Below are 25,124 nucleotides of genomic sequence, written 5' to 3'. Positions count from 1 at the left end.
AATACAGCATATAATACATATAACATGCAATATATGTGTTAATTGGGTACTAATGTTATTGGAAAGTTTTTGGTCAACAATAGGCTATTAGTAGTTGAGTTCTGGGGGAGTCAATAGTTATATGCAAATTTTCAACTGCATGGGGGTCAGTGCCCCTAAACCCACTCTGTTTTTCAAGGATCAACTGTATATACATATTTGGTGTAGGTGCATGTGTGTGAGAAGGTGTATATATATATATGTGTGTGTGTGCATATGAATATGTATGTATAATACGCCAAATTGGCTAACAGAAAAATCTTCAAACCGTATTCAATAAGGAAGGCAAACATGGGTTTTTAGGGTACTGTTTTTAACAATATAAAATATACACAGCTGCTAAGCACTTCAAGAGTCATGTACAGACCAAAGAGGAAGAAGGGAAGTCAACACATGTTTATATTATAGTAAAATATGATTATTTCAAAATTTCTGAGTCATTAAATGTTAAACATTATCTAGACATTTGCTATTAAATAGATGAAGTTCTCAACCAGTAAGTCAAAATCAACCAGTAGATCACTCTACTGAGTCTCTTTCTGTTGGTTTCTAGTGGCTCTATTAGCTTGGGAGGGAAAGGTCAGCACAGCACCTTCCCCTGGGTGCAGCTCAGAACCCAACCTGGCAGGCCACCTCTGCATTCTGCCTATGCTAAGCCTCAGAGAGCCAGAAAGTAACAGCTCCTCACAGGGTTCTGGGCTACCCTGAGGTGAACACAGCCCCCACTGGCAGGACATTTAATTATTGAGAAAGAATTCAAATATGTTCATTAGATTCCAAGATAAGTAAGAGAACAAACCCATGGAAAAATGTCCCAAAAACATAAAACAAAAGAGAAAAGGGTTTGGGTAAATTGTTAGGGTATCTGGTTAGTAGAACACTGTCTGGAATTAATCAAAATGTTACTAAATTTTATTCACCAAAAAGAATAAAGCTCTATTCAGATCTAATAAGGCAAAATGGTAAACCTATATAAACAGTTTTAGTTATCATAAAATTGGAAGCAAATAACTGGATAATGTAATAAATCTTTTTCTATGTAATACATAAACTCATTCCAAATTGTATAACCTGGTAAAGTACAAAAATTATTAATTTTGACCCATGGGCCAAATATTGCACACATCTGTTTTTGTAAATAAAGTTTTATTGGCACATGGCCATACTCATTCATTTGCTGCCTATGCCTATTTTCATATTATAACATCAGAGTTAAGACCTTGTGACACAGACTATTATGGCCCCAAAAAGCCTAACATATTTACTCTCTGTTCCTTTATGGGAACAGTTTGCAACCCCTGCCCTACATAATCAGAGATCTTAAAATAAACATGTAGGCTACAGTGCTAAATCATGATAGTCTCAAGGGAGGAGAAGACTTTACTTGCTTTGTTGTGTAGGTCCTTCTTTAGAAACAAACCACCAACAAAAAAGACAGAGATGCAAAAACTGTAGAGTTGCAATAACTTCTAAGTGTTGTGAGGGTATTTTATAGTTTGGAAAAATGAAACAATTGGTCTCCCTTCTTGCTTTGTTGGTTCCTCCTACCTGTTTTTCCTCCTCTTCATCCGAAGTGCTACTATTATCCTGGACATTTCCGCTGGGCCCGCTGGATTGATAACCTTTGAACTTTTCTTGAATGGACCAGTTGTTCTTCTCATCTGCCATATTTTCCTCATCACTTTCTGGGTTATTTTTCCATTCTTTCATCATTTCTAACACATTAGTTGGTCTTGCTGAGGAAAGCATATTGCCCTAATATTAACAATGAATTTTCAGTGTTAAAAACAGTTTAGAAAATTGAAAAGATTTTTACATCTTCTAGTAATATATTTTCCCAAATTCAGTAAATCATATGGAATGACTATAGTGCTGAATAAGCAGCAAAACTTCTGACACCCTTTGGAGCATACTCCCTACACTGACATGGCTCATGCTTCTAGACTGAGATCATATATGACATGTTAGGGTTTTGGGGGAAATATTCAAATTTGAAAGAACAATGCAACATGCTCATGCAAAGGACACTAGACATGGGAATTCCCTGGAATCCAAAGACCCCCTTACAGACCCATTCTTAGAAAACCAACAGGGAAGCAGTAAGAATGAAAAAAGTCACCCCCAGTCTAGTGGGTCCAACACTAACGGCAAGCTTATATAATATCAAAATGTTTAAGTAGGAAAGCTAAACTCATTGAGTAGTTAAACATTGTGCCTAAGAAGATAGTTGATCTGAAAGTTTTTAGTCAACTGGAAAATTTAAATATAAAGTGATCATGATTATAACTGATTCAGCAATATTAATCCCAAATATTGATTTTTATATTAACAATATTTTTCTCAAATATAATATTCCATTAAATGCCAAAAATACATGAATACAGTCTCAAATGGCTCCTCCTAGAGTAGGTATGCCTTAATATTTTTTCTCCTAATTCAGACTAGTAGAGAAAGTTTAGACAAGTTTATATCACATTTAGATTAAAATGGGAAATTTAGGTGTGGGCACAGCTATGCAGTGATTCTACATTAATTTGGAATGTGGGTGGATTAAACCATTAAGCATCAGTGACATAGAATAGTATGAAACAGTGCACTTTAAGGGCAGCCATCTGAGTACACTGTTGAGGAGTTGTAGAGTTTAATATTTTTGTGGTTAAAGACATAGACACACATTAAGTATGGAAAGGTAATAACTGAGGCTCATTATGCAATTAATTCCTTGTGGTTCTTCTATTTCATCATGTTTTGAGAAGTTCTACATTCTTACCACTTTCATAACATCATGCTTTTGGTTACACTCTACTCATAGTATCCTCTACCAGTACACTCCCAGAATGCCCTTACCATGCCTTCTGCCAACCAATAGCATACATTTCCTCCAAGGCAGAATTTGAGAGTCATCTCTGTCAAGCATCTCAGAACTTCAAAAGTTGTTGTCAATTTAAACTTAGATGAAGTATAGATGGAGTCTCAGAGACCATAAAAGAATTGGAATTGTCTAGAATGGTAGAGTCTCTGATCTCTCATCTGAAAGAGTTCTAGCCTCCAGGACTTTGCCAATAGCCCTGCTTGATCCCTATGATCCATCTAGCCTCTATTACAACTTTCTGGTTTCATCCTGACCTTTAACCATAATTTTCATGTAATCACAATATCCAGGCTCCTCGAATGCTAGTACACAAAACTCTGCCTCAGCATGATTCTTTCACTAGCAGACAATCTGATATTATCTATGTCTGTATTTCCAGTCCACAAATGCTCTTCCCTAATAAACTTTCTATAATTCGTTGAAGATGGTAGTAGTCACTAGTGCTGCTCACCTAACACTCCTTTCTTCTAGGCATGTTATAGAATTCTGCATCTCTATCCCTTTTGGGATAGGATTATGTGACTTGTTTTGGCCTGTGAAATGTTATTGGAAATAGTATATATCACTTTTGGGTGGAAACTATAAGAGACAGCGTGCAATTTATCATGTTCCCAATTCCTACCTTAGTAACTATAGAAGCATAGAGATGGAGCCTCTCTCAGCCTGGGTCCCTGAGTGAGGACAAAGTAAAAAAAAGCCTCCTCCCCTCCTCCCAGCCAATGTCTGATGGAAAGCATCGAGACCACTGAGGTTTGGGGGTCATTTTTAATCAAAGCATAATTTGGCCTATCCTGATATAAACAGCAAATTAAACATTTGCATTCTTAAGTCACTTCCAGAAAGCCTTAAAATGAGTGAGCTTGGGCAGCCCCAGTGGCTAAGTGGTTTGGCATTGCCTTCGGCCCAGGGCGTGATCCTGGACACCAGGGATCGAGTCCCACGTCAGACTCCTTGCGAGCCTGCTTCTCCCTCTGCCTGTCTCTCTCTCTCTCTCTGTCTCTAATAAATAAATTTTAAAAACTTAAAGAAAAAAGAGTGAGCCCACTATACAACCAGCATACCCAACAAAATTGTACAGAAATCACACCCCATCAGTACCATCTGATAGCCCATTTATTTGGGCAGTCCTTACTTTGCACAGCATATATCAATATATGAATTTCAATCATCATAACTTAGATAAATAGTATCAGTCCCCAAACAACACAGTTCAAATTTCAGTCATCATGGTAAACTAACAATAATTACATAAAGTTCAAATTTCCCTGCTAGCTCTTCAAGCCACAGTCACTATGTAAATTACAGATTGTATGGTGATCAGTGGCAAAACATGTCACTTCTTTCACAGTCTGTTGGTGATGGGACACTAGGCATCTGCTATTCAATTCACACACAGGCAGCAAACTATGCAGTTGTGTTGCCTCCTTGCCTCCCCAGGAATTTGCCAGCTAAGATGAAAGGGCAGCAGATAAGTTAAAAGTGATCATGATGGAAGTGAAATATTTAAATCAAATGTCAATAGAGTAATAAAAGAAGTAGTTGACCTTGGAAACAGTGACACTGCCACCATTTGAGAGAACCTAGATGTTTAACCAAAGGAACTTGGCAAAGGCAAATTTATAAACATAAATGAGAAGTGGTGTGCAGAAAGGACAGAGGTGCTCCAGAGAAAGCCATGCTTGCAAAGAAGGTGACATTTGAATACTTTTCAAAGATAATTCATTACACTGAAAGCACAAAGGATAAAATGTTGGAAGCCGATCCAAACTTAGAAAATAGTATTATATAACTCAGCAAAGCATAAAAAAGATGCTCCTCTCCATATTGTAAGTTATGTGACAAGCAAAAGAAGGTAAGCACTGTTTAAGCTAATTTTGATTAAGTTTTTATTGAAAAAATAAGATACTTTCATTCTTGATATTTCTAATGTTTTAATTTACAACGTACTAAGAAAAATATGTTTTTCTTTTGTTTCATTTTCTAAGTATTATAACCAACAGTTAGTTTTCATCATTTAACAAAAAAAATTAGGGACACCTAGGTGGCTCAGTGGTTGAGCACCTGCCTTTGGCTCAGGTTGTGATCCCGGTGGTCCTGGGATAGGGTCCCACATTGAGCTCCCCACAAGGGACCTGCTTCTCCTTCTGCCTATGTTTCTGCCTGTCTCTCTGTGTCTCTCATGAATAAGTAGATAAAAAATCTAAAAAAAAAAATTTAAGGGCATGGAACAATTATAATTTCCCCCAATGATTATTAAGATCGCTTTGCAGTTTCAACCTGCATTGTTATTCTTTATGGTCTTGCACTACTATACAAAGCAAGGATTCTCTGTATTATCTTGAATCTGCATCTCTAGCGAGTTTTCAAATGCTTGTAATACACTAAGAGCTTGATGACTGATACTCTATATACCTAAAGTAGAGTGCCTTTGTACTCAAAGAAATGATCCTATTTCTCATTCAAAGAGACTGTGAAGAGGAGAAAGGATTCAGAATAGGACATTATCCCCTAAGAAATACCCTACTATTTAGAAATCCTTAACTCTTTGCTTCCTACATTCATGTGTGATATCAAACAGGGTACAAATGGTGATACCAATTTCAGACTTTCCCTGCTGTCTAAATCCAGTCAATAACTTACTAGACTACTCCCTTCTTGCTTGCCAGTGGCTGGAGGAGGAATTCCATCAAATGCTTGGACTGACCAATGAATAGGTGGCCCAGGGCTATGTGACATGAGATTTCTAGGCTCAACAGAAATTACAAATGAACCAACCAACAAAAATGGGCAGAATTGTTAAGACAGACACTGCCATTTCACTATCTGAATTCTCTTTACTGGCTATAATCAGGGGTCAGACATTGAACTCAACAATTGTGAAGTAGTAAATGGCAAGAAGGCAGCAGTAACAGGCCAATAATCTGAGGCTTTCAATAGTAGAACAGCAACCTTGGTTACTAAACTCTTCCTCTTGTTTAACTAATGGATGGTTGAGGCTATTTTATTTTGAAAAATAGAAAAATGAATACTCATGGAGAAGCAGCATTGGCAAAAAATTAGATTTGGATGTAATACCTTAGTATTAAATGGAGACCACAATTGGAGACCTAAATATAGGTCCCTCTCTAGCATACTTTGCCTTTTCAAGGACTATGACTATCAGTATTTTATAAACAATATAAGTATTTAATGAGTATTTTTGAATGAACCAAAGAATGAATGATATTTATGAGCTGGAATGAGGTGGTATGACACATAAAATTGGCAGAGCTACAGGTGCTTGGGTGGCTCAGTTGGTTAAGCACCTGCCTCCATCTCAGGTCATGATCTCAGGGTCCTGGGATCGAACCCCATGTTGGGCTCCCTGCTCAGTGGGCAGCCTGCTTCTCCCTCTCCCTCTGTCCCTCCTCTCCCTCTGCTCTTCCTCTTGCTTGTGCTCTCTCTCTCTCTCTCTGTCAAATAAATATATAAATAAATATAAGTAAATAAATAAATAAGCAAAGCTAAAAGGAAACATTCTAGATCTTTAGCTTTTCGTTATTTCTACTTTTTGTAAATAGCCAGAACTCTTCATTTTGTAATGTTCCTCAGAGTAAGTTTGTTTTGTTTTTGTTTTTTCCCTTGAGTATAGTTGACACCTAGGAATAAAATTTTTCATTAGGAAAATGGAATAGTCACTTTATTTTTAAAAACATAAAAGGATGTTCAACTTCACAAAATTAAGAAAACCCAAATCAAAACAATGGGATGCCAATTTTCACTTAATAGATGGATGTAAATTTAAGTTAGAGAATACTGTGTGTTGGTGAGGGCGTGGGGAAATAAGCTTTCTCATTTACTTGCTTTTTATGAGAGGGTAAATTAGCAAAAACCTAACAAAATGTATAATGCATATTCTCTTTGACCAGTAAGAGTCCACTGTGAAGAATTTATCTGATAACACAGCATGCAAACATATATTTGTAAAACATTTGTTGCACCACTGCTGTAACAGAAACAATCTGAAACAATTTAAATGTTCCATATTCATAGGATATTTAGAAAATAATAGTGTATCCATAATTTGGGATACAATACTACTTTTTTAAAAATAAGAAAATATTTCCTAGACATATTAGGTAGAAAAGAACAGCTTGCATATGAACCCACTTGTGTAAGGTATATACATAAAAATGTATGGAGCTTTTTTGAAAGAATGTGTATAGGGGTGCCTGGGTGGCTCAGTTGGCTAAGCATCTGCCTTTGGTTCAGGTCATGACTCCAGGGTGCTGGGATGGAGCCCTGCATAGGGCTCTCTGCTCAGCAGGGAGCCTGCTTCCCCTGACCCTCTGCTGCTCTCCCTACTTGTGCTCTCTCACTATCTCTCTGTCAAGTTAATAAATAAAATCTTAAAAAAAAGAGAGAATGTATAGAGACTTAATGGCTATCTTTAGTAAGAGGGAATGAGGGAATGGAGGAAGAAAAGTTATTCTTCCTTTTTTGTTTACCATTTGAATTATTTACCATAGATAATCTCGGCTATTACCTTTACATGACTAGTAATTAATTGTAAATTACAGTAGGAAGAGAAATAATGTAGAGTGCAGGTCCCCACGTGAACTGATAGCACCCAGTAAAACCACCCAACTCACCCTACTGGGCCTTGATGAGTCCAAGGTGGCAGCATATCAAGGTAATAATGACCACTCAAGTAAACAACTGCATGCCACTTTAACATTTTTCCTACAAGTCATCTTGGTGATTTCCTTTTACAAGTGTAGCAACTATATGAATATACAACGTTAGTGTTGATATTCCTGTTCTTCAGGGGGAAGCAGGCTGAGAAATTTAGTAATTAACCCAATTCCAGAAGTATTTCCAATTGTCTGCCAAGAATTTCCAGCCAGAGGTGTTGTGGAGCCTTCTCAATACTGTATTCTATATTCAAAAGTTGCTAAGATAGTAGATCTCAAAAGTTTCCATCAAAAGAAAAAAAATTGTAACTATGTGAGCTGATGGATGCTTTAACTGTGCTACTCATCTCACAATATATATATATGTCAAACCATTATGTTTTATGCCTGAAATACAACATTATACAGTTATATCTTAATAAAGCTGGAAAAAGTTTTAAAAATTCAATATATTCCAAATCAACATTCTTCAAACTGTGTACATCTGGCTGTACATGAAGACTTTCAAAGGGATGTGTCGGCAAGGATAGAGTTTGCTGGGAATCCATTTCAAGATCCCCAATTTCCAATGATCTATTCTTTTTCAAAAGTCATCCCCTTGAGCAAAGATTTGCAGTAATCCTTTTGATGTTCTTTTTCTTAAGTCAGCTTTTTCTAATTCTTGTTATTGTATGTATATTTATTTGTGTGTCACAGATGCTCACTGATCTAAAATAATGAACTCCTACATAGGGGGATCCCTGGGTGGCTCAGCGGTTTAAGCACCTGCCTTCAGCCCAGGGCATGATCCTGGAGTCCCGGGATCGAGTCCCACATCAGGCTCCCTGCATGGGGCCTGCTTCTCCCTCTGCCTATGTCTCTGCCTCTCTCTCCCTCTCTCTGTGTATCTCATGAATAAATAAATAAAATCTTTAAAAAAAAATGAACTCCTACATATCAATAAGTAAAAGACATAAAACCAAATAGAAAAATCAGGGGAAAAAAAAACTGAACAAGTGTTTCACAAAAGAAGATATCCAAAAGGCCAATAAGCATAAATAAAGGTGATCAATTGCATTTGTCATTCAGAAAACGCAGATTAAAACCACAGTGAGATGCTAAAACATATCTACCAGAGTATCCAAATTAAAAATACTGATAATAACAGACATTAGAGCAGATGAGGAGCCAAACTAGAACTCACACATTGGTGTCGAATGGTACAATCACTCTGGGAAAGGAAACAATGGAACTTTCTGGTTGGGATAGAAATGTTCCATATTTTGTTCTGGGTGGTAGTTACACAGATACATACACATACAAAGATTCATCAGGCTATATACTTAAAATCAGTGTATTTTATAGTGAGATTATATCTTAACAAAACTATGATGAGCTTAAAGATAAATTTCATAGCTTCACAGGTATTACTACATGTAGTTTAATCACTTTCACTGCTATATAATATTCCATTGTTAGACCATACTAGACTTTATTCATTTATTGAAGTCTTCTTCAATGTTTTCCAATAAAATGTCAAAACTTTACCCAAAGATGTCTTAGAAATCTTATGTTAGATTCATTCCTGGATATTCTATATTCTTGGATACTGCTTTACATGTCTTTATTTTTATTACATTTTCTGTTGTTGGTTGCTTGTGAATAGAAATGTAATTGACCTTTGTACACCAATCTTTTTTTCTAGCTTTATTGAGATAGAATTGACATGTGACAACACTGTGTAAGTTTAAGGCGTAGATGTGTTGATTGATACACTTCTATACTAATATACTGCTGACCCTTGAACAATGAGATTGAACTGTGTGGGTCCACTTATATGCAGATTTTTTTTTTTTTTTTTTGGTAAATACAGTACAGAACTATAAATGTATTTTCTCTTATTTATGATTTTCTCAATAACATTTTCTTTTCTCTAGCTTACTGTATTGAAAAATATAGCATATGGTACATATAACATAAAAAATATGTGTTAATTGACTACTCATGTTATCAGTGAGGCTTCGGTCAACAGCAGGCTATTATTAGTTAAGTTTCTGGGAAGTCAGTTATAAGTGGCCTTTCCACTGCACAGGAGGTCAATACCCCTAACCTCCATGTTGTTCAAGGATCAAATATATATCAATACTAAATCCAGCTATCTTACTCAAGTAGCTTATTATTTCCAATAATATGTCTAATAATCTGTATATTATAATAAAAAATAAAAGTTTTATTTCTGCTTTCCAATTTCCACACCTTTAATTTCTTTTCCTTGTTTCAAGTTAACTAAGAACAACAATGCTGGAAAAAAATATTGAAAGCTAACTTCCTTGACTAGCACTTTATTTTAAAGGAAGTTCTCATATTTCCTTTTTAGAATGATATTTGCTATAACCTTTATATCAGGTTAGAGAAATTTTCTTCCATTCCTAATTAAATTATGAATGTACATTGAGTCTTCTAAGTGTTTCCTTTGAAATCATCACATGCTTTTCCTCCTTTAATATGTTAATGTGGGAATTTATATTTATAGACGTTTTTCTTTTTTTTAATTTTTTTTTTATTTATGATAGTCACACACACACACAGAGAGAGAGAGAGAGGCAGAGACATAGGCAGAGGGAGAAGCAGGCTCCATGCACCGGGAGCCCGACGTGGGATTCAATCCCGGGTCTCCAGGATCGCGCCCTGGGCCAAAGGCAGGCGCTAAACCGCTGCGCCACCCAGGGATCCCTATAGACGTTTTTCTAAAATTAAACCATCATTGTATAGTTAGCAAAAATCCAAGTTGGTGATGATGTATTATCCTATATACAACATTGGATCCGCTTTGCTAATATTTTGTTTAAGATTTTACATCTATATTAATAAGTGAAATGGGTCATTTTCCTTTATCAAAGGTTTAGTTTTCAGTGGTCTAATTTTGTTATACTATAGTATACAGAGTTATAATAGACTTTTTGAATAAGTTAAGAAAAACTCCCTCTTGGGGGTGGGAGGTGATTTAAAATTTGAGATGAAAATCTTGTAGGACTAATCTGTAAAATCATCTGGGCCTGGTGTTTTCCTTATGGAAGATCTTATTTTAATTATATATATATAATATATATATATAATTTTAACAACACAATCAAAACCTTATCCCAGTAGATGCATATACAATTCTACACCCAACATATAGTTTATATATATAAATAAAGTTTTTTATACTTTATATAAAAAAACTATATATATATATAATATATATATATATATATAAAGTTTTTACTTTTAATTCCAGTATAGTTAACATACAGTGTTATATTAGTTTTAAGTGTACAATACAGTGATTCAGCACTTCCATACATCACCCGGTGCTCATCATAAGTGTACTCTTAATGCCCATCATCCCATCATCTTCCTTATGGAGGATTTTTAAACTACTACTTCAATTTCTTTAATAATTATAAGATCATTTCAAGTTTTCCACTTATCCTTGAGAGTTTTATGAAGCTGTAAGAAATTTTGTCCATTTGGCCAAAGTTTTCAGATTTATTACTATACAGTTGTTGGTAGGATTCCCTTGTCTTTTAAATTTCTTATCTTTTAAATCTTAACCCTTTTCTGTGCTTTATCTGTGGCTGTATTCTCTTTTTCATATATAATATTCTTTTTGTCTTCTTTCTTTCTTGATTACTTTTGCCAAAGTTTTCTCTATTTGTTGGTCTTTCCAAAGATTCAAATATTGGTCTTGTTATCTTCTCCTCTCTACTTTGCTTTCTATTTAGTTTATTTTCACTTAGATTTTTTTCTTATTCCTTTATTTTATATTCTGCTGGATTTCTTTCCTGAAGTTTTAAGTTGGATAGGTAGTTAATTAATTTTTAACCTTTTTTCTTTTCTGACATAAATATTTTAGGCTAAAAAATTCTGCTGAAATATACTTCCCAGCATCTTACAAGTTTTGACATGTTGTATTTTCTTTGTCATTCAGTTCTAGGGATTTTGGATTTTTTTTTCTTGTATTCATTCTCTAACCCAAGACTCCTCTAGAAGCATGTGATATGATTTCCAAACACATGCAGATGTTTAATCTAACTGCTATTGACTTCTAACGTGTTGCGTATTGTTAGAGAACATGATCTGTGTGGAATTCATTGAAGCTTGTTTGCTTCATGGACTAGCATAAGATCAATCTTGATAAATGTTCCACATGGGCTTAAGAAAACTATATGTCCTCCAATTGTTGGGTGTAGAATTATATATGCATCTACTAGGATAAGGTTTTGATTGTGTTGTTAAAATCTCCATACCTTTGTTTCTGTTTTCATTTGCTTTACATTATCAGCAGTTGAGAGCAGTGCATAAAAATCTCCCACTATGATGTGAATTTGCCAATTTCTCCATGTAATTTTGTCAACTTCTGATATACCATTTCTCAGGTTATTTTGGACTATCTATTCTAAATGCTCCTAATGGTGTCTGAAACTTGGCCTGTGATCTCATCTTCCCCAGGGAGTACTGGCTCCTTGGGAGGACGGGATACGGTTCTAAGGCCAGATCAAGGCCTTCAGCCCAGGAGTTCAAGGAAGAATAAAGGGTAAGAACCTCAGGCACCAAAAACCTGCCCCCTCCAAGTTACCCCTCAGCCCAGGGTTTCATCCTTATCAACCTTCTCTCAGGAGAAGGCATCTTAGGAGGAGGCACTCCTAAAAGTACAACCCACCAGTCCCAGTGTTTAGAGTTCAACAGGTAAAGAGTCAATGACAAAAACCAGTCAATTCCTATCCACTTTCCTTAGCTTCTCATTCATAATAGGACTTCAGTGCTACTCTGATTTTATTTCTTCAGACCCCTGTGAGGAGAAAGGCATCAATGTCCCAAGGCAAAAGAAGATAAGCAAAAGGGGAACTTTGGTTTTTTTGTCTTCCTATTTTAACATCCTGTCCTGGCTCCTGGCTGTCACCTCACCCACCATACGTGCCAACTCAAAATAAATCCTTTATCTTCCCAAAGATTTCTCATACTTTTATCTGAATCCTGGTATCATGAGATTTTTCTCTAAAGTTATTCTAGGTTTAATCATCAGAGACGATGCTGTAGTCTGTGCTAATTCAGCATCTTGGCAGGAACCAGAGTCTTCTCTAACAGGCCTTTCCCTCAGTGGTTTCTGACAATTAACTCAGACAGATTTAAAGAACTGAGCTTCAACGTGGATGGAACTGGAGGGTATTATGCTGAGTGAAGTAAGTCAGTCGGAGAAGGACAAACATTATATGTTCTCATTCATTTGGAGAATATAAATAATAGTGAAAGGGAATATAAGGGAAGGGAGAAGAAATGTGTGGGAAATATCAGAAAGGGAGACAGAACATAAAGACTCCTAACTCTGGGAAACGAACTAGGGGTGGTGGAAGGGGAGGGGGGTCGGGGGTGGGGGTGAATGGGTGACGGGCACTGGGGGTTATTCTGTATGTTAGTAAATTGAACACGAATAAAAAATAAATTAAAAAAAATAAATAAAAAATAAAGAACTGAAGGACACTGCTATGTTGAAACTCCTTCCCTTCTCATCTACTTATTTATTTAGGGTTCTCAGTGCCTATATCTTTAAAAACAAAAACATCAATATAATTGATGCTAAATGCTATCTCTTTCTAACAATAAGTAATATTCAATCATGGATGAATAAACTATTTGGGAGGGGGTGGGATGTAGCCCTATACATCCACTAAAGAGATGCATTTCCAATATAATTGTACTTGTGATACTTAATAATTATAACAAATTATAATAATGTTCTCTTGATCAATTACATACTAATAATCATAATGATAAGTCATTGTTAAATAATTTTTAAACATTTAGAATCTTAAAATCACAGGAAATAAAAACAAAATTTAAATATGTATTTGAACCTTTTTTTTTGCAATATGAGATAAATGATAGGATGATTAATAAAACCCTTTCAAGCAAAAATAAATATTAGGATAAAATTCTGTGAAAGATGTAGAATAGAAACAGAAATCCAAAGAAAAGAATGAATAACCTATAGTTTCTGTTAAAGAAGAGATTGTTCATAAGTTTTTACAAATAGATAATGTCCTATTCATGTAAAAACAATACTAATTTTATGTTTAATTATCAATATTTACAAAATATGGGAAATTATATCCTTTGCAATTAATTAAATTTAGGATGAAAAAATTTTAAACTTAATACACTAGGAGATTCACCATTTTTTAAAAATATTCTTTTTGGATTATTCAAGCATAAAAATGTAAATATAATGTTTACATTTATAAAAAAAAGTCACACTCTTTTTCTAATCTATGAAACCAGAAATTGTCTAGACTTTCTTTTTGTTTTATATCACTTCCCCAGGCACCTAAACAGTTTGATTCCTTGTACTCTTTTATCTAACATTTCTACTTAGTTGAAAACTTGTGTTGATTCTCTTCTGAATGTCTGATTTGTCCCTTCCTCTCTGTTCCACTCTCTTTGCCCGAGTTCCAATCTTCATCATCTCACTCAAGTCCTATTTCAGTGCTCTAACTTTCTTTTTAGGATTCATTTATTTATTTGAGAGAGAGAGAGAGGGAGAGTGCACAAGTATGCATGTGCACATGTGGGGAGGGGAGGAGGGAGAAGACAGAGAATCTCAAGCAGACTCCCCACTGGGTGTGGAGCCCAACTCAGGACTCAATCCCATGACCCTGAGATCATGTCCTGATCTAAAATCAAGAATCAGATGCTCAACTGACTGAGCTACCCAGGCACCCCAAAGCTCCGGCTGTTGTTTGCCACCAAGCAAGATTCACCACATACACTGTTGTCAGATTATTCTTCCTGAAGTTCTTTCTTGCCAGCAATACATCTACCAGGCTACTAACTGATGGAGCTGAGCTGCAAGGAGTCTGACACTTGCTACTTATCCCCAACCTGCTCCAGTACCCATCCTGCTTCCACTCAGACCCTGACTCCTAGTTTACTATCTCCCCAACAAGATCCTGTTTCTGCCATGTGTGTAAGGCTCCCTCAAGACCTTCAACTCAAATTTATTCCTAGGGGGCAGCCCGGCTGGCTCAGCGGTTTAGCACTGCCTTCAGCCCAGGGTGTGATCCTGGAGACCCCGGATCAAGTCCCTTCATGGAGCCTGCTTCTCCCTCTGCCTGTGTCTCTGCCTCTCTCTCTCTCTCTCTCTGTGTGTGTGTGTGTATGTGTCTCATGAATAAATAAATAAAATATTTTTTAAAAAATTTATTCTTAGGGCTTTTCCAGCTTCTTACTCTCTCAGCTAGGACACTCCATTAGAATAGGTGTTCTCTCCTCAGAATCTAACCCACAGAACTCATTCAAGTCTACCCAAATCACTCTGTAAGGGTCAGAGGGACAAAGGAAAAACTTGCATAGATTCACCTGTGATCAGGGTCCTTCAGTGCCTTCCAGTAGCATCATCGAACAAGCTGAATATAAAGTCTCCTCCAGATAAGTCAAGGTCTAGAGTAAGATAGTTCTAACCTGCCTTTACAGTTTAATTTTCTACTACTTCCCTACATGTCTTCTATGGTTCTAGAAAAACAGAATTACTAATATACTTCATATTCTCTGAATATATTGTACATTTTTAATCTATATATCTTTGTAAAGTTCTTCCAATCTAGAATCCCCATCCTTCTTACCATGACTGTAACACTGCTTTCAACTTTTATCCACTCTTTGAGCCAGATCACATATTACCTTCACTTTAAGTAGTTTTCATAATTCTCTAAAGGGAATGATAGCTCTCTTCTTGAAAATCTAGTACTATTGCTAAATTATACAGTACCACATTATATGGCACTATATAGTACACATTATCACACTGTATTATACCATATTATATATCACTTTATATATAAAAATATATAAAATAGAGAGTATATTTGTATATTTATAGAACACATTATTATATATTATATATAGTGTATTTTATATATTATATTCACTGCCTATATTTTCACTTAAACCTTCTACTAGTCTATGCACAATCTGTGGGCAGGGACTATGCCAGACTCATTCCTGTGTCTTCCACAGCACATTGTAGTTATTCAGTAAATATTTATTGGATTATTAAGTCTATGAATCACTGAATATGGAATAAATCCCTAAGGTTCCTGGCTCTTGGGTTTCTTTGTAACATAATTTTTATAGAAACCTTCATTAAATAGGAACTTGATGTATTCATACACATATGATAATTCACAATTTAAGAATAACTATAATAAAATAAGAGTCTTAATATATTTAGGATGAAAATATACAGTTGGAAAAAGTGCCTAACAACTAGGCATCAGAAAAGTTTCATTCTCGGGCAGCCCCAGTGGCTCAGTGGTTTAGCACCGCCTTTGGCCCAGGGTGTGATCCTGGAGACCTGGGATTGAGTCCCATGTCGGGCTCGCTGCATGGAGCCTGCTTCTCCCTCTGCCTGTGTCTCTGCCTCTCTCTCTCTCTCTCTCTCTCTCTCTCTGTGTGTGTGTCTCATGAAAAAATAAATAAAATCTTTTAGAAAAAAAAAGTTTCATTCTCTTGTATAGAAAGTGTATGTTAAGGTTAATGGTCAAAAGCTAACGAACAAAACTCAGATAATAACTTGTAAATTAAGGAAGAAGGGCCTTGTTCACACATTAGGAAAGACCGTTCTGAGATCAGACCCCATGCCTTGATGAAAAGTGCCTTCTAAAAGTGTGACCATAAACTAAAGTACCTTGTACTTTGTGGTAAATTACTTAAGGGGAAAGACCTTGTTTGATTCACTTTTTTGGACCACTAGAATGCCTGATGGATTAAAAATCCAAAGATACTTGTAAAATCAATAAAGATATTTAAATGACCGCTATCCCATTTAAAATAAGCCCCCTTGCAAGACTGATGCACTACAACAATAATTTCCTTCATTTCAAAGAGTGTATATTGTTCTATGACAGCAAGTTACAGCTTTTTAGCCTGGTATTCAGGTTCCTCACAATTCTCTTTCCATTTTTAAGGAAAAGGAATGTATTTTCCACCTCTTTCCTTCAAGCATTTTCTCTGTCAGTCAGATTGAACTTCCTGATGTTATAACTGCTTGCCTCCATCTCTCTGGTCATTTGGCAATTTCTTATGTCATTTATCATCTTCTCTGCATTGTATCTTCTACATAGCCTGTCTCCCTTACCAGGTCATAAGTTCCTTATATCAGAGACCATATCCTATATGTCTTTAATGATATTTTATTTATTACCTAGTACAACTTGGTAGGCACACACACAGACAAAATCTGTCAAAAGAATTACTGAATGTATGAATAGAACCAACAGAACTCAGATCTGGAAACTACTGTAGAACAGCCATAGAAGAAAAATGTTTCCTTAATTTATAGCTGGGTTCTTAAATATAAGGAAGCATTAAAAATATCTAGGAAACTTGTTAAACATGCAAATTCTTGGTGTTAGTTGTCTTGAGGGGACCAAGAAGCAACTGTAATTGCCTAATAAGATAGAATAAGTTGGCAAATTGAATTTAAATTAAAAAATAATAATAGGATGAAGTAAGCTCCTGAGCCACTGTTGAGACGAAAGAGGACAGAAAGGAAGAAACAGACACAAGAGGATCACAGGCACACTCCTGGCAATGGGAGTCATCATCAAACTCTTCCTTTGTAGGAAAGTCACTTTTTGGCTGGTTTTCCTTACATCTAATCTTCAACTTTTGAAATCAGGATGACAAATGTGTTTATTTTAAGTTCCATTCACTTAAATGTACATAGAGGAACTCTATTTTTCTCAGAACACTTTTCAGGTATATACCATATTTCAAAATGCACAATACATAGGCTGAACCATAAAAACTTTTTATCCAATAAAGCTCTTTGAAAAAATGTCACTACATGTTAGATATCGCAAAAGATAAGCTCTAGTTATAAAGCAGCCAGGTACTGAGAGAAGTAACGTATTCTTTTTAGATTATTTCAAACAGAGGATAGGAATTACAGGAAGACTTCAAGTGGTTAGGAAGAAAAGAGTTTTGCCTTTCAGAAGTTTATAAAATGCCAGTATTCTAAACTTCATACACTGAACTCCTTAGGGTAGTCCGATATAGTACACGCTATCTGTCACTTCTCTATCCATTTGGCAAAGACTACATAGAGACAAATGTTACAGAGGCTCAAAAATGGAGACTTCTGGAAAAATGACCAAAGCCAGAAATAAAGTTGTACTAATTAGAAAACAAATAATTAAATGGCCAAACCCGAATGTTGTGTGATGCTGAAAAGAGATAGATTTCTAAGGCACACCATCTGTTTTACAGTTTTTGATTTTGCTGTACTACAAATCTACTCAGAAAAGTTTTGCAATGATCTAGCTGCTAGCTCATTTGCACAATTACTTTAGGCCAGAAATACTTATTGCACAGAATCATTTCAGAGATCAACACATTCACAGAAGAGGGCAGATATAACCCAGCTTCCAGTGAAGACTGGTTTTTTAGCCCTTGAAGGAAAAAATATAATTCAGAAAAATGATTAGAAATTTCCAAAGTAAAACAAGAGACTTGAAAACAGGAGTGATATCACTATAAGTTTCTGATATGTATCTAAATTTACCTGGACCTTCAATGCCACCATCATCCTCCCTGTTGGCCCGTCTAATGGAAACTCTTCATTTCATCTTGACCTCTCAGCAGCATTTACCTGTGAGCTGATTCCTCTCACTTTCTCAAACATTCTTCTCACCCAACTTCACTGGTACCACTCCTCTGGTTTTCTTCTCTCCACATCGTCCATCCCTTCTCAGCCCCCACTGGTGGCTTCTCGTCTTCTGGGTGCTGGGGCCTCTTCTCCTTTCTGTCTGTATTTTCTTCCCATTGTATCTCTTCAGCACATTGACTTTACATGGCATCTATATGCTCATGATTCCCAAATTTATATCTCCAGCTTGGACTTCTCTAGTTGCAGACTCATATATTCAGTTATCTATTTAATATCTCCACTTGGATGCCACATAGGCATCTCAGACTTTGCATATCTAGTATGGAACTCTTAATCCACCACCTTCCACCCAGGAAAAAAACCCTGTTTTTCCCACAGCATTCCACATCTCAGTAAATGGCACCACCATGGCCTGACCAGGCATTACAGCAAAATCTGGAGGTCGTCCTTGATTCCTCCCTTATCCTCACTTATCATCTAAGCCACCACCAAGTCGATTGTACCTAAAAAACATACTGCATTTATTACTCTCCAATTCTGCTGCTACCACCCTGTCCAAGCCACCATTATCTTGCAACAATGCCACGCAATGTAAGCATATCAGATATCTCCAGTACCTAGCACAGTGTCTAGCAAATAATAGATGTACAACAATTTTTTCATAGATGAATAATGCTTAAAAATGTGTCTTTAGAAATATCCAATCTCAGCTCTTGGCCTTTTTTTTAAAGATTTTATTTATTTCAGAGAGAGAGAGAGAGAGACAGAGATACTGACAGAGATAGCATGAGAGAGAGAGCATGAGTAGGGAGGAGAGGAAGAAGCAGACCCCTTCTGAGCAGGGAGCCTGATGCAAGGCTCTATCCCAGTACGCTGTGATCTTGACCTGAGCTAAAGGCAGATGCTTAAGTGATTGAGCCACTACAGGTGCCCCTCTTGGGCTTTTTAAAAGATACTTACAGATGTATTTATTTATTGAATCATTCATTCAGCAATTATTTGAGTATTAATTGGTATTAGGCTCAATATTATATTTTTACATGTCCTAAGGATGACAGAAGTTGTTTGCTATTCACTTGAAAAGGTCTGGAGGTAGGCAGTCAAGGGCTGGCATGGCAGCTCTGTGAGCTAAGAGCCCTGGATCTTCGCATCTTGTTGCTCTACCATCCTCAGTTTACGAATTCCACTTTATGGTCTAATATGGCTAATCAAACTCCAGCCATCACATCTACATTCCATTCACCAGGAAAGGAGATGGACTGTGGAATGCCGTACTCTCTCCATTTAAGGGCACTTTCCAAAAATTGCTCCTATTTCTGCCATCATGATAATTAACAAAAACCGGGGCTAACCAGCAAGGAAGACTAAACAGCAGTGTTTCTTGCTACAAGCAAGGATCCTCATTACCAGAGAACAAAAAGAGGATAAGTATTGAAAGGTAAGTAGCAGCTTCTTCCAAGGGTCCTATGTGGCCAGGCAATGTTCTGGTACAGGAATACAAAGCTCAGTAAGACATAGGGTCTATGCTGAAGGCAGTTAGTCTGATGGGAGGAAGCAATATGTAAATGGGTAATTACTCAAGATTTCAGGCCAGGTCACAGCCACTTAGAAAATCTTGGTTTTTCTCAGTCCCCTAAGATTCCTTGCATCCAAAGAGTTGAAAGAGTAGTGGACTGTTCCAGGGCTTTACATCACTTAATATACAGACTGTTTCAATATTACAGTTTTCATAATGGGTATTTCTCAGCTCTCTTCTACCAGACTTGATACCTTCATGGCATGGAGCAAAACAGAGTTCATTCAAACCTCTATAAACATATATAAACAATTGTGGTAATAGTTTTAAAATACCCATTTCAGAAATGTGTTGACTCAATAATTTTTTTAACTTGTCAGAAGATGAAACTAATGGACTGTTTTAAAGACTGTATATAAACTATAAGACCAAATAAAAATAAAACAATGGTAGCATGTCAAAAAAGAAAAAAAAGAAGTAATCCTGTAACTTACCGTTATCCATTGGTTATCTAGTAGTTCCTTCGCTGTGATTCTGTGAGCAGGATCTACTTTCATAAGCTGTTTCAAAACACTTTTAGCTGCAAATAAGGGAAAATCCTGAAAATCTTAGCTATAATTAATACCATTTACTTTCCACTTTATTTAGGATTAGATCTATATGACATGAGGGGAAAATTCCAACTATATAATAAAAATCATCAGAAAAAAATGGCTAATAAAGTTTTGGACCTAAGGTGAGATCTCATTGCCTGGATTAGCTGGTTTATGTTCTATAGCAAAAATGAGCAGGATGATCAGAAATTTCCCCTTCAACTTTTACTATATATTTTTCTGTTTTTGTTGGAAGTTTTGACTACAACCATAGTGAAGAGATCACTATTTCTACAAGTAAATAGTGTTTATTTCTATGAGTAAATTTAATGACAAAATAGAGATTTAGAGTATTTAAATTACTGGCCAAGTTTCTTATGTACATTTGCCTTAGTAAATAATAATAGATCTATAATTACCACAATCACTTATGGAATCCCAGAGTGGATCTTCAAAATGTAGTTCTCCCTTTCTTATTAGCTCAAAAAGCTTCTCTTCTGAGGTTGCCAAAAAGGGTGGTTCTCCACATAATCTACAATAAAGGCAATCATTTTGTTTAGATTTTTTAATAATCAAAATGAGGCTATCAAAAATTAAGTTTCCTTAGAACTTGGAAGTAGTGGTGCTTCAAATTTAAGTAAAAGAGATCTAGAGGTGGGCATCTCTCTGGATGTAGAAATGGAAGCAGAAGGGTTTTGCAAGATCAGTGATAGGCCCTTATATACGTTGAAATCTCCAGATTTGCAAATGACCCAAAGGTCTTCCAGATGGGGAAAACTAAGCTTAAATAGGACTAAAATACAAGCTGGAGTATGATTTTAAGTACACAAATAATAGTGAAGATACACTTCAACATGAGCAAAGGTAAAGCAATGCTTAAGTTACATAATTCAAACTGAACTTAAGGGGAAATATACTGAGTTATCAGAGTCCAAGGAGAGTTTTCAGAGTCAAATGACCATGGAACGGCTTTATGTGTGGTAAAATATTACACCAATGTTAGTAAGAATAAACCAAGAATAACCCTGGGGACTAAAGGCTCTGATTCAAAACAAAAAATCCATTAAAATGGCCACAACTCTTAAAAAAATGGTATACAAAATGAAGACAATCTGCATGAAGAAAATCAGATGATGATGATGATTTGACCCTTCCGTCTGGAAGAAAAGCTGAGCATATGTAATGACCAACATCAGTAAAACCACTGGCAGTATATATAAAGTAAACACGGGCTTGATGTACATTCTGTAAATCAGAGACTGCGTGTCTTGACAATCTTTTAAAAGGAAATATTGTATTGGGGTGCCTGGGTGGCTCAGTCCATTAAGTGTCTGACTTGATATCAGCTCAGGTGATGATGATCTCAGGGTCATGAGATTGAGCCCAGAGACTGGCTTCGCACTGAGTGTGGAGTTTGCTTGTCCCTCTCCCTCCCCCTCTGCCCCTACCCTACTCATACACCCGCGTACACACTGTCTCTCAAATAAATAAATAAATAAATAAATAAATAAATAAATAAAATCTTTTTTTAGAGTAAGTATTGTACTATATTTTACAAAGAGCATGGCAAACCTCTCCTTCAGTAAGTAATCCAGTCTAAAACTACAAGAACTTACTTAAAAGTTGAGTTCAATTCCTTATAGTACATTCTCAACAAATGTTAGCCATCATCTTTATGTCAACCCCAACAGCTGAGTACAACCCTGTAGTCAACAATCAGATTTTCCCAATGACAACCAGACAGAAGCTGGACCTGGACTCATTACAGAGGCAACACTGTATGTCTGTTCTTCAACTCTCAGGATTCTATTTTTCCACTTTATTACTGAAAGAATAAATTGGCATAATTCCATTATACTTCCCAAAAGCCTATTATGTAAATAAGTATAATGACCTCCAAGTCTCCTAGCAGTTAGATTTTTTCCTGATTTTTAAAGTTCTATTTTTAAATTCTTTTAAAAATCTTTGCCATGAACATTTTTTGAATTAATTTAAATTTAATAAATATTTTACATGATAATGAGAATGACAATGCTAATTTCCTAGGGAAAAAAAGTTGTTTTCATCCTTGTCAAAGTAGGCTAGAAAACAGAGCTTTTCATTTGCAATAGCTTCTTGTTAAGAGATCAGTAGTTATCAACTTGTTCTGCAATCTCCTTTTTTAATACTTTTCATTTCTCCAGCTCATTCTGAACCTCCTCTCTGTGATCTTATTTGCCTGTAGTGTTCAGTTTTAAAATGCAATAGAAAAAAAACAGAAAAAATGGTCTTATGGACAATTACTATCTATTGTAACAAGTATGCACCAGCAAAAGTCCAGCTCATTGAGTCTGTTAACAACCAATGATATGCACATTCACCAATTTCTTAGCTGCTCCTGCATTGCCTGACAAGTATGCAACCATAGCTTAAGGGCTATGTTTTAAAAATCCCACTTTTTTTCTGTCCTTTGCAATTTTACTTACACAAAATGTATCTAATGGTTGGTCAATCAGCAGCATATGAAATTTTATGACAGCAATTTTCTTCACATCCAGAAAAGGGAATCCAAGACATGAAAAATGCCTTTTAAAGCCTTTCTATTATTTTCTGTTGCCTGTGTCATAGGAATCACAACAGCAGAGGATAGTACCCGTGAAGAGTATTTATGTTAATTTCACCTTGAGAAAGTATGTTATCATTGTTCAATTAAGCAGAAATGAATCAGGGGTAACTGATAAACAAGAAAATAACCCCCTTGGAGAAGGTAATATGTTTGTGCCCTTGGTGAAAGAAATTATCTATAAGAACACCAGGCTCAGGCAAATTAATGAATAGGCACTGATTAGCTAAGTAAGAGACTACTGTAAGGGAAAAAAGATGTCATTAGGATGATATGCAGCCACGCTCTGAAGCAGAAAAATTAAAATTATATCTTTAAGAAGGAGAAAAAATTTTAGATATGTACTACACTATCACTTTCTTTAACAACAAATTCAAACTAAGCAGGCAGCAGACACCACATGAATTGTGTAATAATAGATTACATATATTATGTCTGACTTGTCTGGAAATTCTTACAAGTATAAAACACTAATTTAAAATAGTGATATTTTTAATTAAAAACTAAGGCTCAGAATTTTTACAGTATGATGCTAATTAGCATAAAATAATGATCAAAAACTTTGTGACTACGTTTATACTTTATGCAATCTAAGCAGCAATGTGTGTTGGCCATCTGAGTTACAGCTACAATCACATCTTCCAATTTCTACTGCCTGTGTATTCCATTTCACAGCACTGTGAAAATGTAACTACTGTGATGTCAATATTTAGAAATGATCTGGAAGAGGTAGTGCACAGTGAAATCTTCAACATGACCATAAAACTAATGTTGCATCAGCATAAAAATGTTCATGCTCACCAAGAGGCAGAACAATAGCCACTAACTTTTCAGAACACCTCTTAGACAATTCGCTTTAATTCAATTTAACAAACATATATTGTGCACTGACTACATGTCTACTATTGTACCAGATACTAAGGATGGAGAGAGGAATAATATAAGATCTCTGTCCTTCATGGAATTTAGAACAAGGAAAACAAAAACAGAAAAAAAATACATACTCTAATAATTATATTACAATAGTATAATCTAGTTTTAAAAAGTGTTATGAGAATACAGGAAAATGAACAATTCTATCAAATTCACACAGGTGCACACTTTTCTGATGAAATACTATTGTTTTTCTTTCAATGTTATGGTTTTGCATGCATTTTTGTATGTTGCTTTAAATCCTCTGTGGAGTGTGGGAATGGATATACATAATGAATGCAGTAACTCTATTGGGGTAGATACAAGTTAGGGAAACAGAAGGCGTTAATGTTTGAGCTGAAGGACCCAGGAGAAAGGTTAGTAGAGATGTAAAAAAACATCGTAAGCACAAGGAACTGCATGGGCAAAGACCCAGAGACATGTGATGCTGCATATATGAATCATAAAGAGTGGCCTAGAGTGGCTACGGCATATGGTAGGCGCATGGGAATGCACAGCTAGCCCACGACTGGAAAGGCATTCTGGGGCTAGGGCATGAAAGATTTGCTGTCATGCCATGATGGGATGTTCTGATATTTTTCTATAACCAGGGAGAATTATCAGAGGTTGTGAATCAGAAAAGTAGTAGTACAATCAGATTTGTGATTTAGAAAGACAAACCTGACAGCAATGTGAAGGATGAACTGGGGAAGGAAACCAGAGGCAGGGGGAACAGTCAGACAGACATTGTAATGTTTTAGAAAATGGATCATAAGGAGAAATCATACAAGTGAAGAGAAATGAAGAAATAGGTGAGAACACTGCAAAGGAAAAATTAATAGGACATGGAGTTTGATGGAATCTTGAGAATGAGACAGGAGGAAGAGCCAGAAACAGCAATGTTTTCAGTAGCAATAAGAGGATTGGGAACTGTAGAGTATTTTCTGGATTGTGGGCTGAACACCTGTCTAGTTAGTTACTCCTCACATATGTCCTGTCCACAGGGCAGCTAAGTGCCAGGTCCCAGCACTCTCTCTACCCGATGGGCTATAAGTGAATCATTCAAGAAAATACAAAAGCCTTTTTGGTCTGGAGCAAAGGATCAGAGAGGTGTTAAGCAAGTTTTTGCTCAGATTATACCATGTACTGCAGCATTTATAGGTCAATAAAATGCAAACCTTTATGTTATAAAATTTATAGTACTAAAAAATATCTAACGGAGGTAGCTGA

At 36.0% G+C, this 25,124-nt stretch overlaps 1 protein-coding gene across 8 annotated transcripts in view; it reads right to left on the bottom strand.

Annotated features, from left to right (window-relative positions):
* STK33 (serine/threonine kinase 33) overlaps positions 1 to 25,124 on the bottom strand; it is a 152,975-nt gene that overhangs the window by 14,569 nt on the left and 113,282 nt on the right. For 6 of the 8 annotated variants that reach the window (XM_077866577.1, XM_077866580.1, XM_077866578.1 and 3 more), the window contains 3 exons: positions 20,800 to 20,912; positions 20,282 to 20,367; positions 1,588 to 1,794 (listed from right to left, as the gene is read on the bottom strand). In XM_077866577.1, coding sequence (XP_077722703.1) covers positions 1,588 to 1,794; positions 20,282 to 20,367; positions 20,800 to 20,912 — 406 coding nt within the window. Of the gene's footprint in view, positions 1 to 1,587; positions 1,795 to 6,220; positions 6,358 to 20,281; positions 20,368 to 20,799; positions 20,913 to 25,124 lie in introns of those variants that run through there. The other 2 variants (XR_013362108.1, XM_077866581.1) reach the window with 2 other exon arrangements.

The sequence above is a fragment of the Canis aureus genome, chromosome 23, assembly GCF_053574225.1.
Source record: "Canis aureus isolate CA01 chromosome 23, VMU_Caureus_v.1.0, whole genome shotgun sequence".
NCBI lineage: Eukaryota > Metazoa > Chordata > Mammalia > Carnivora > Canidae > Canis > Canis aureus.
Note: the sequence above shows the minus strand (reverse complement) of the source record. Positions and strands in the feature narration are given on the sequence as shown.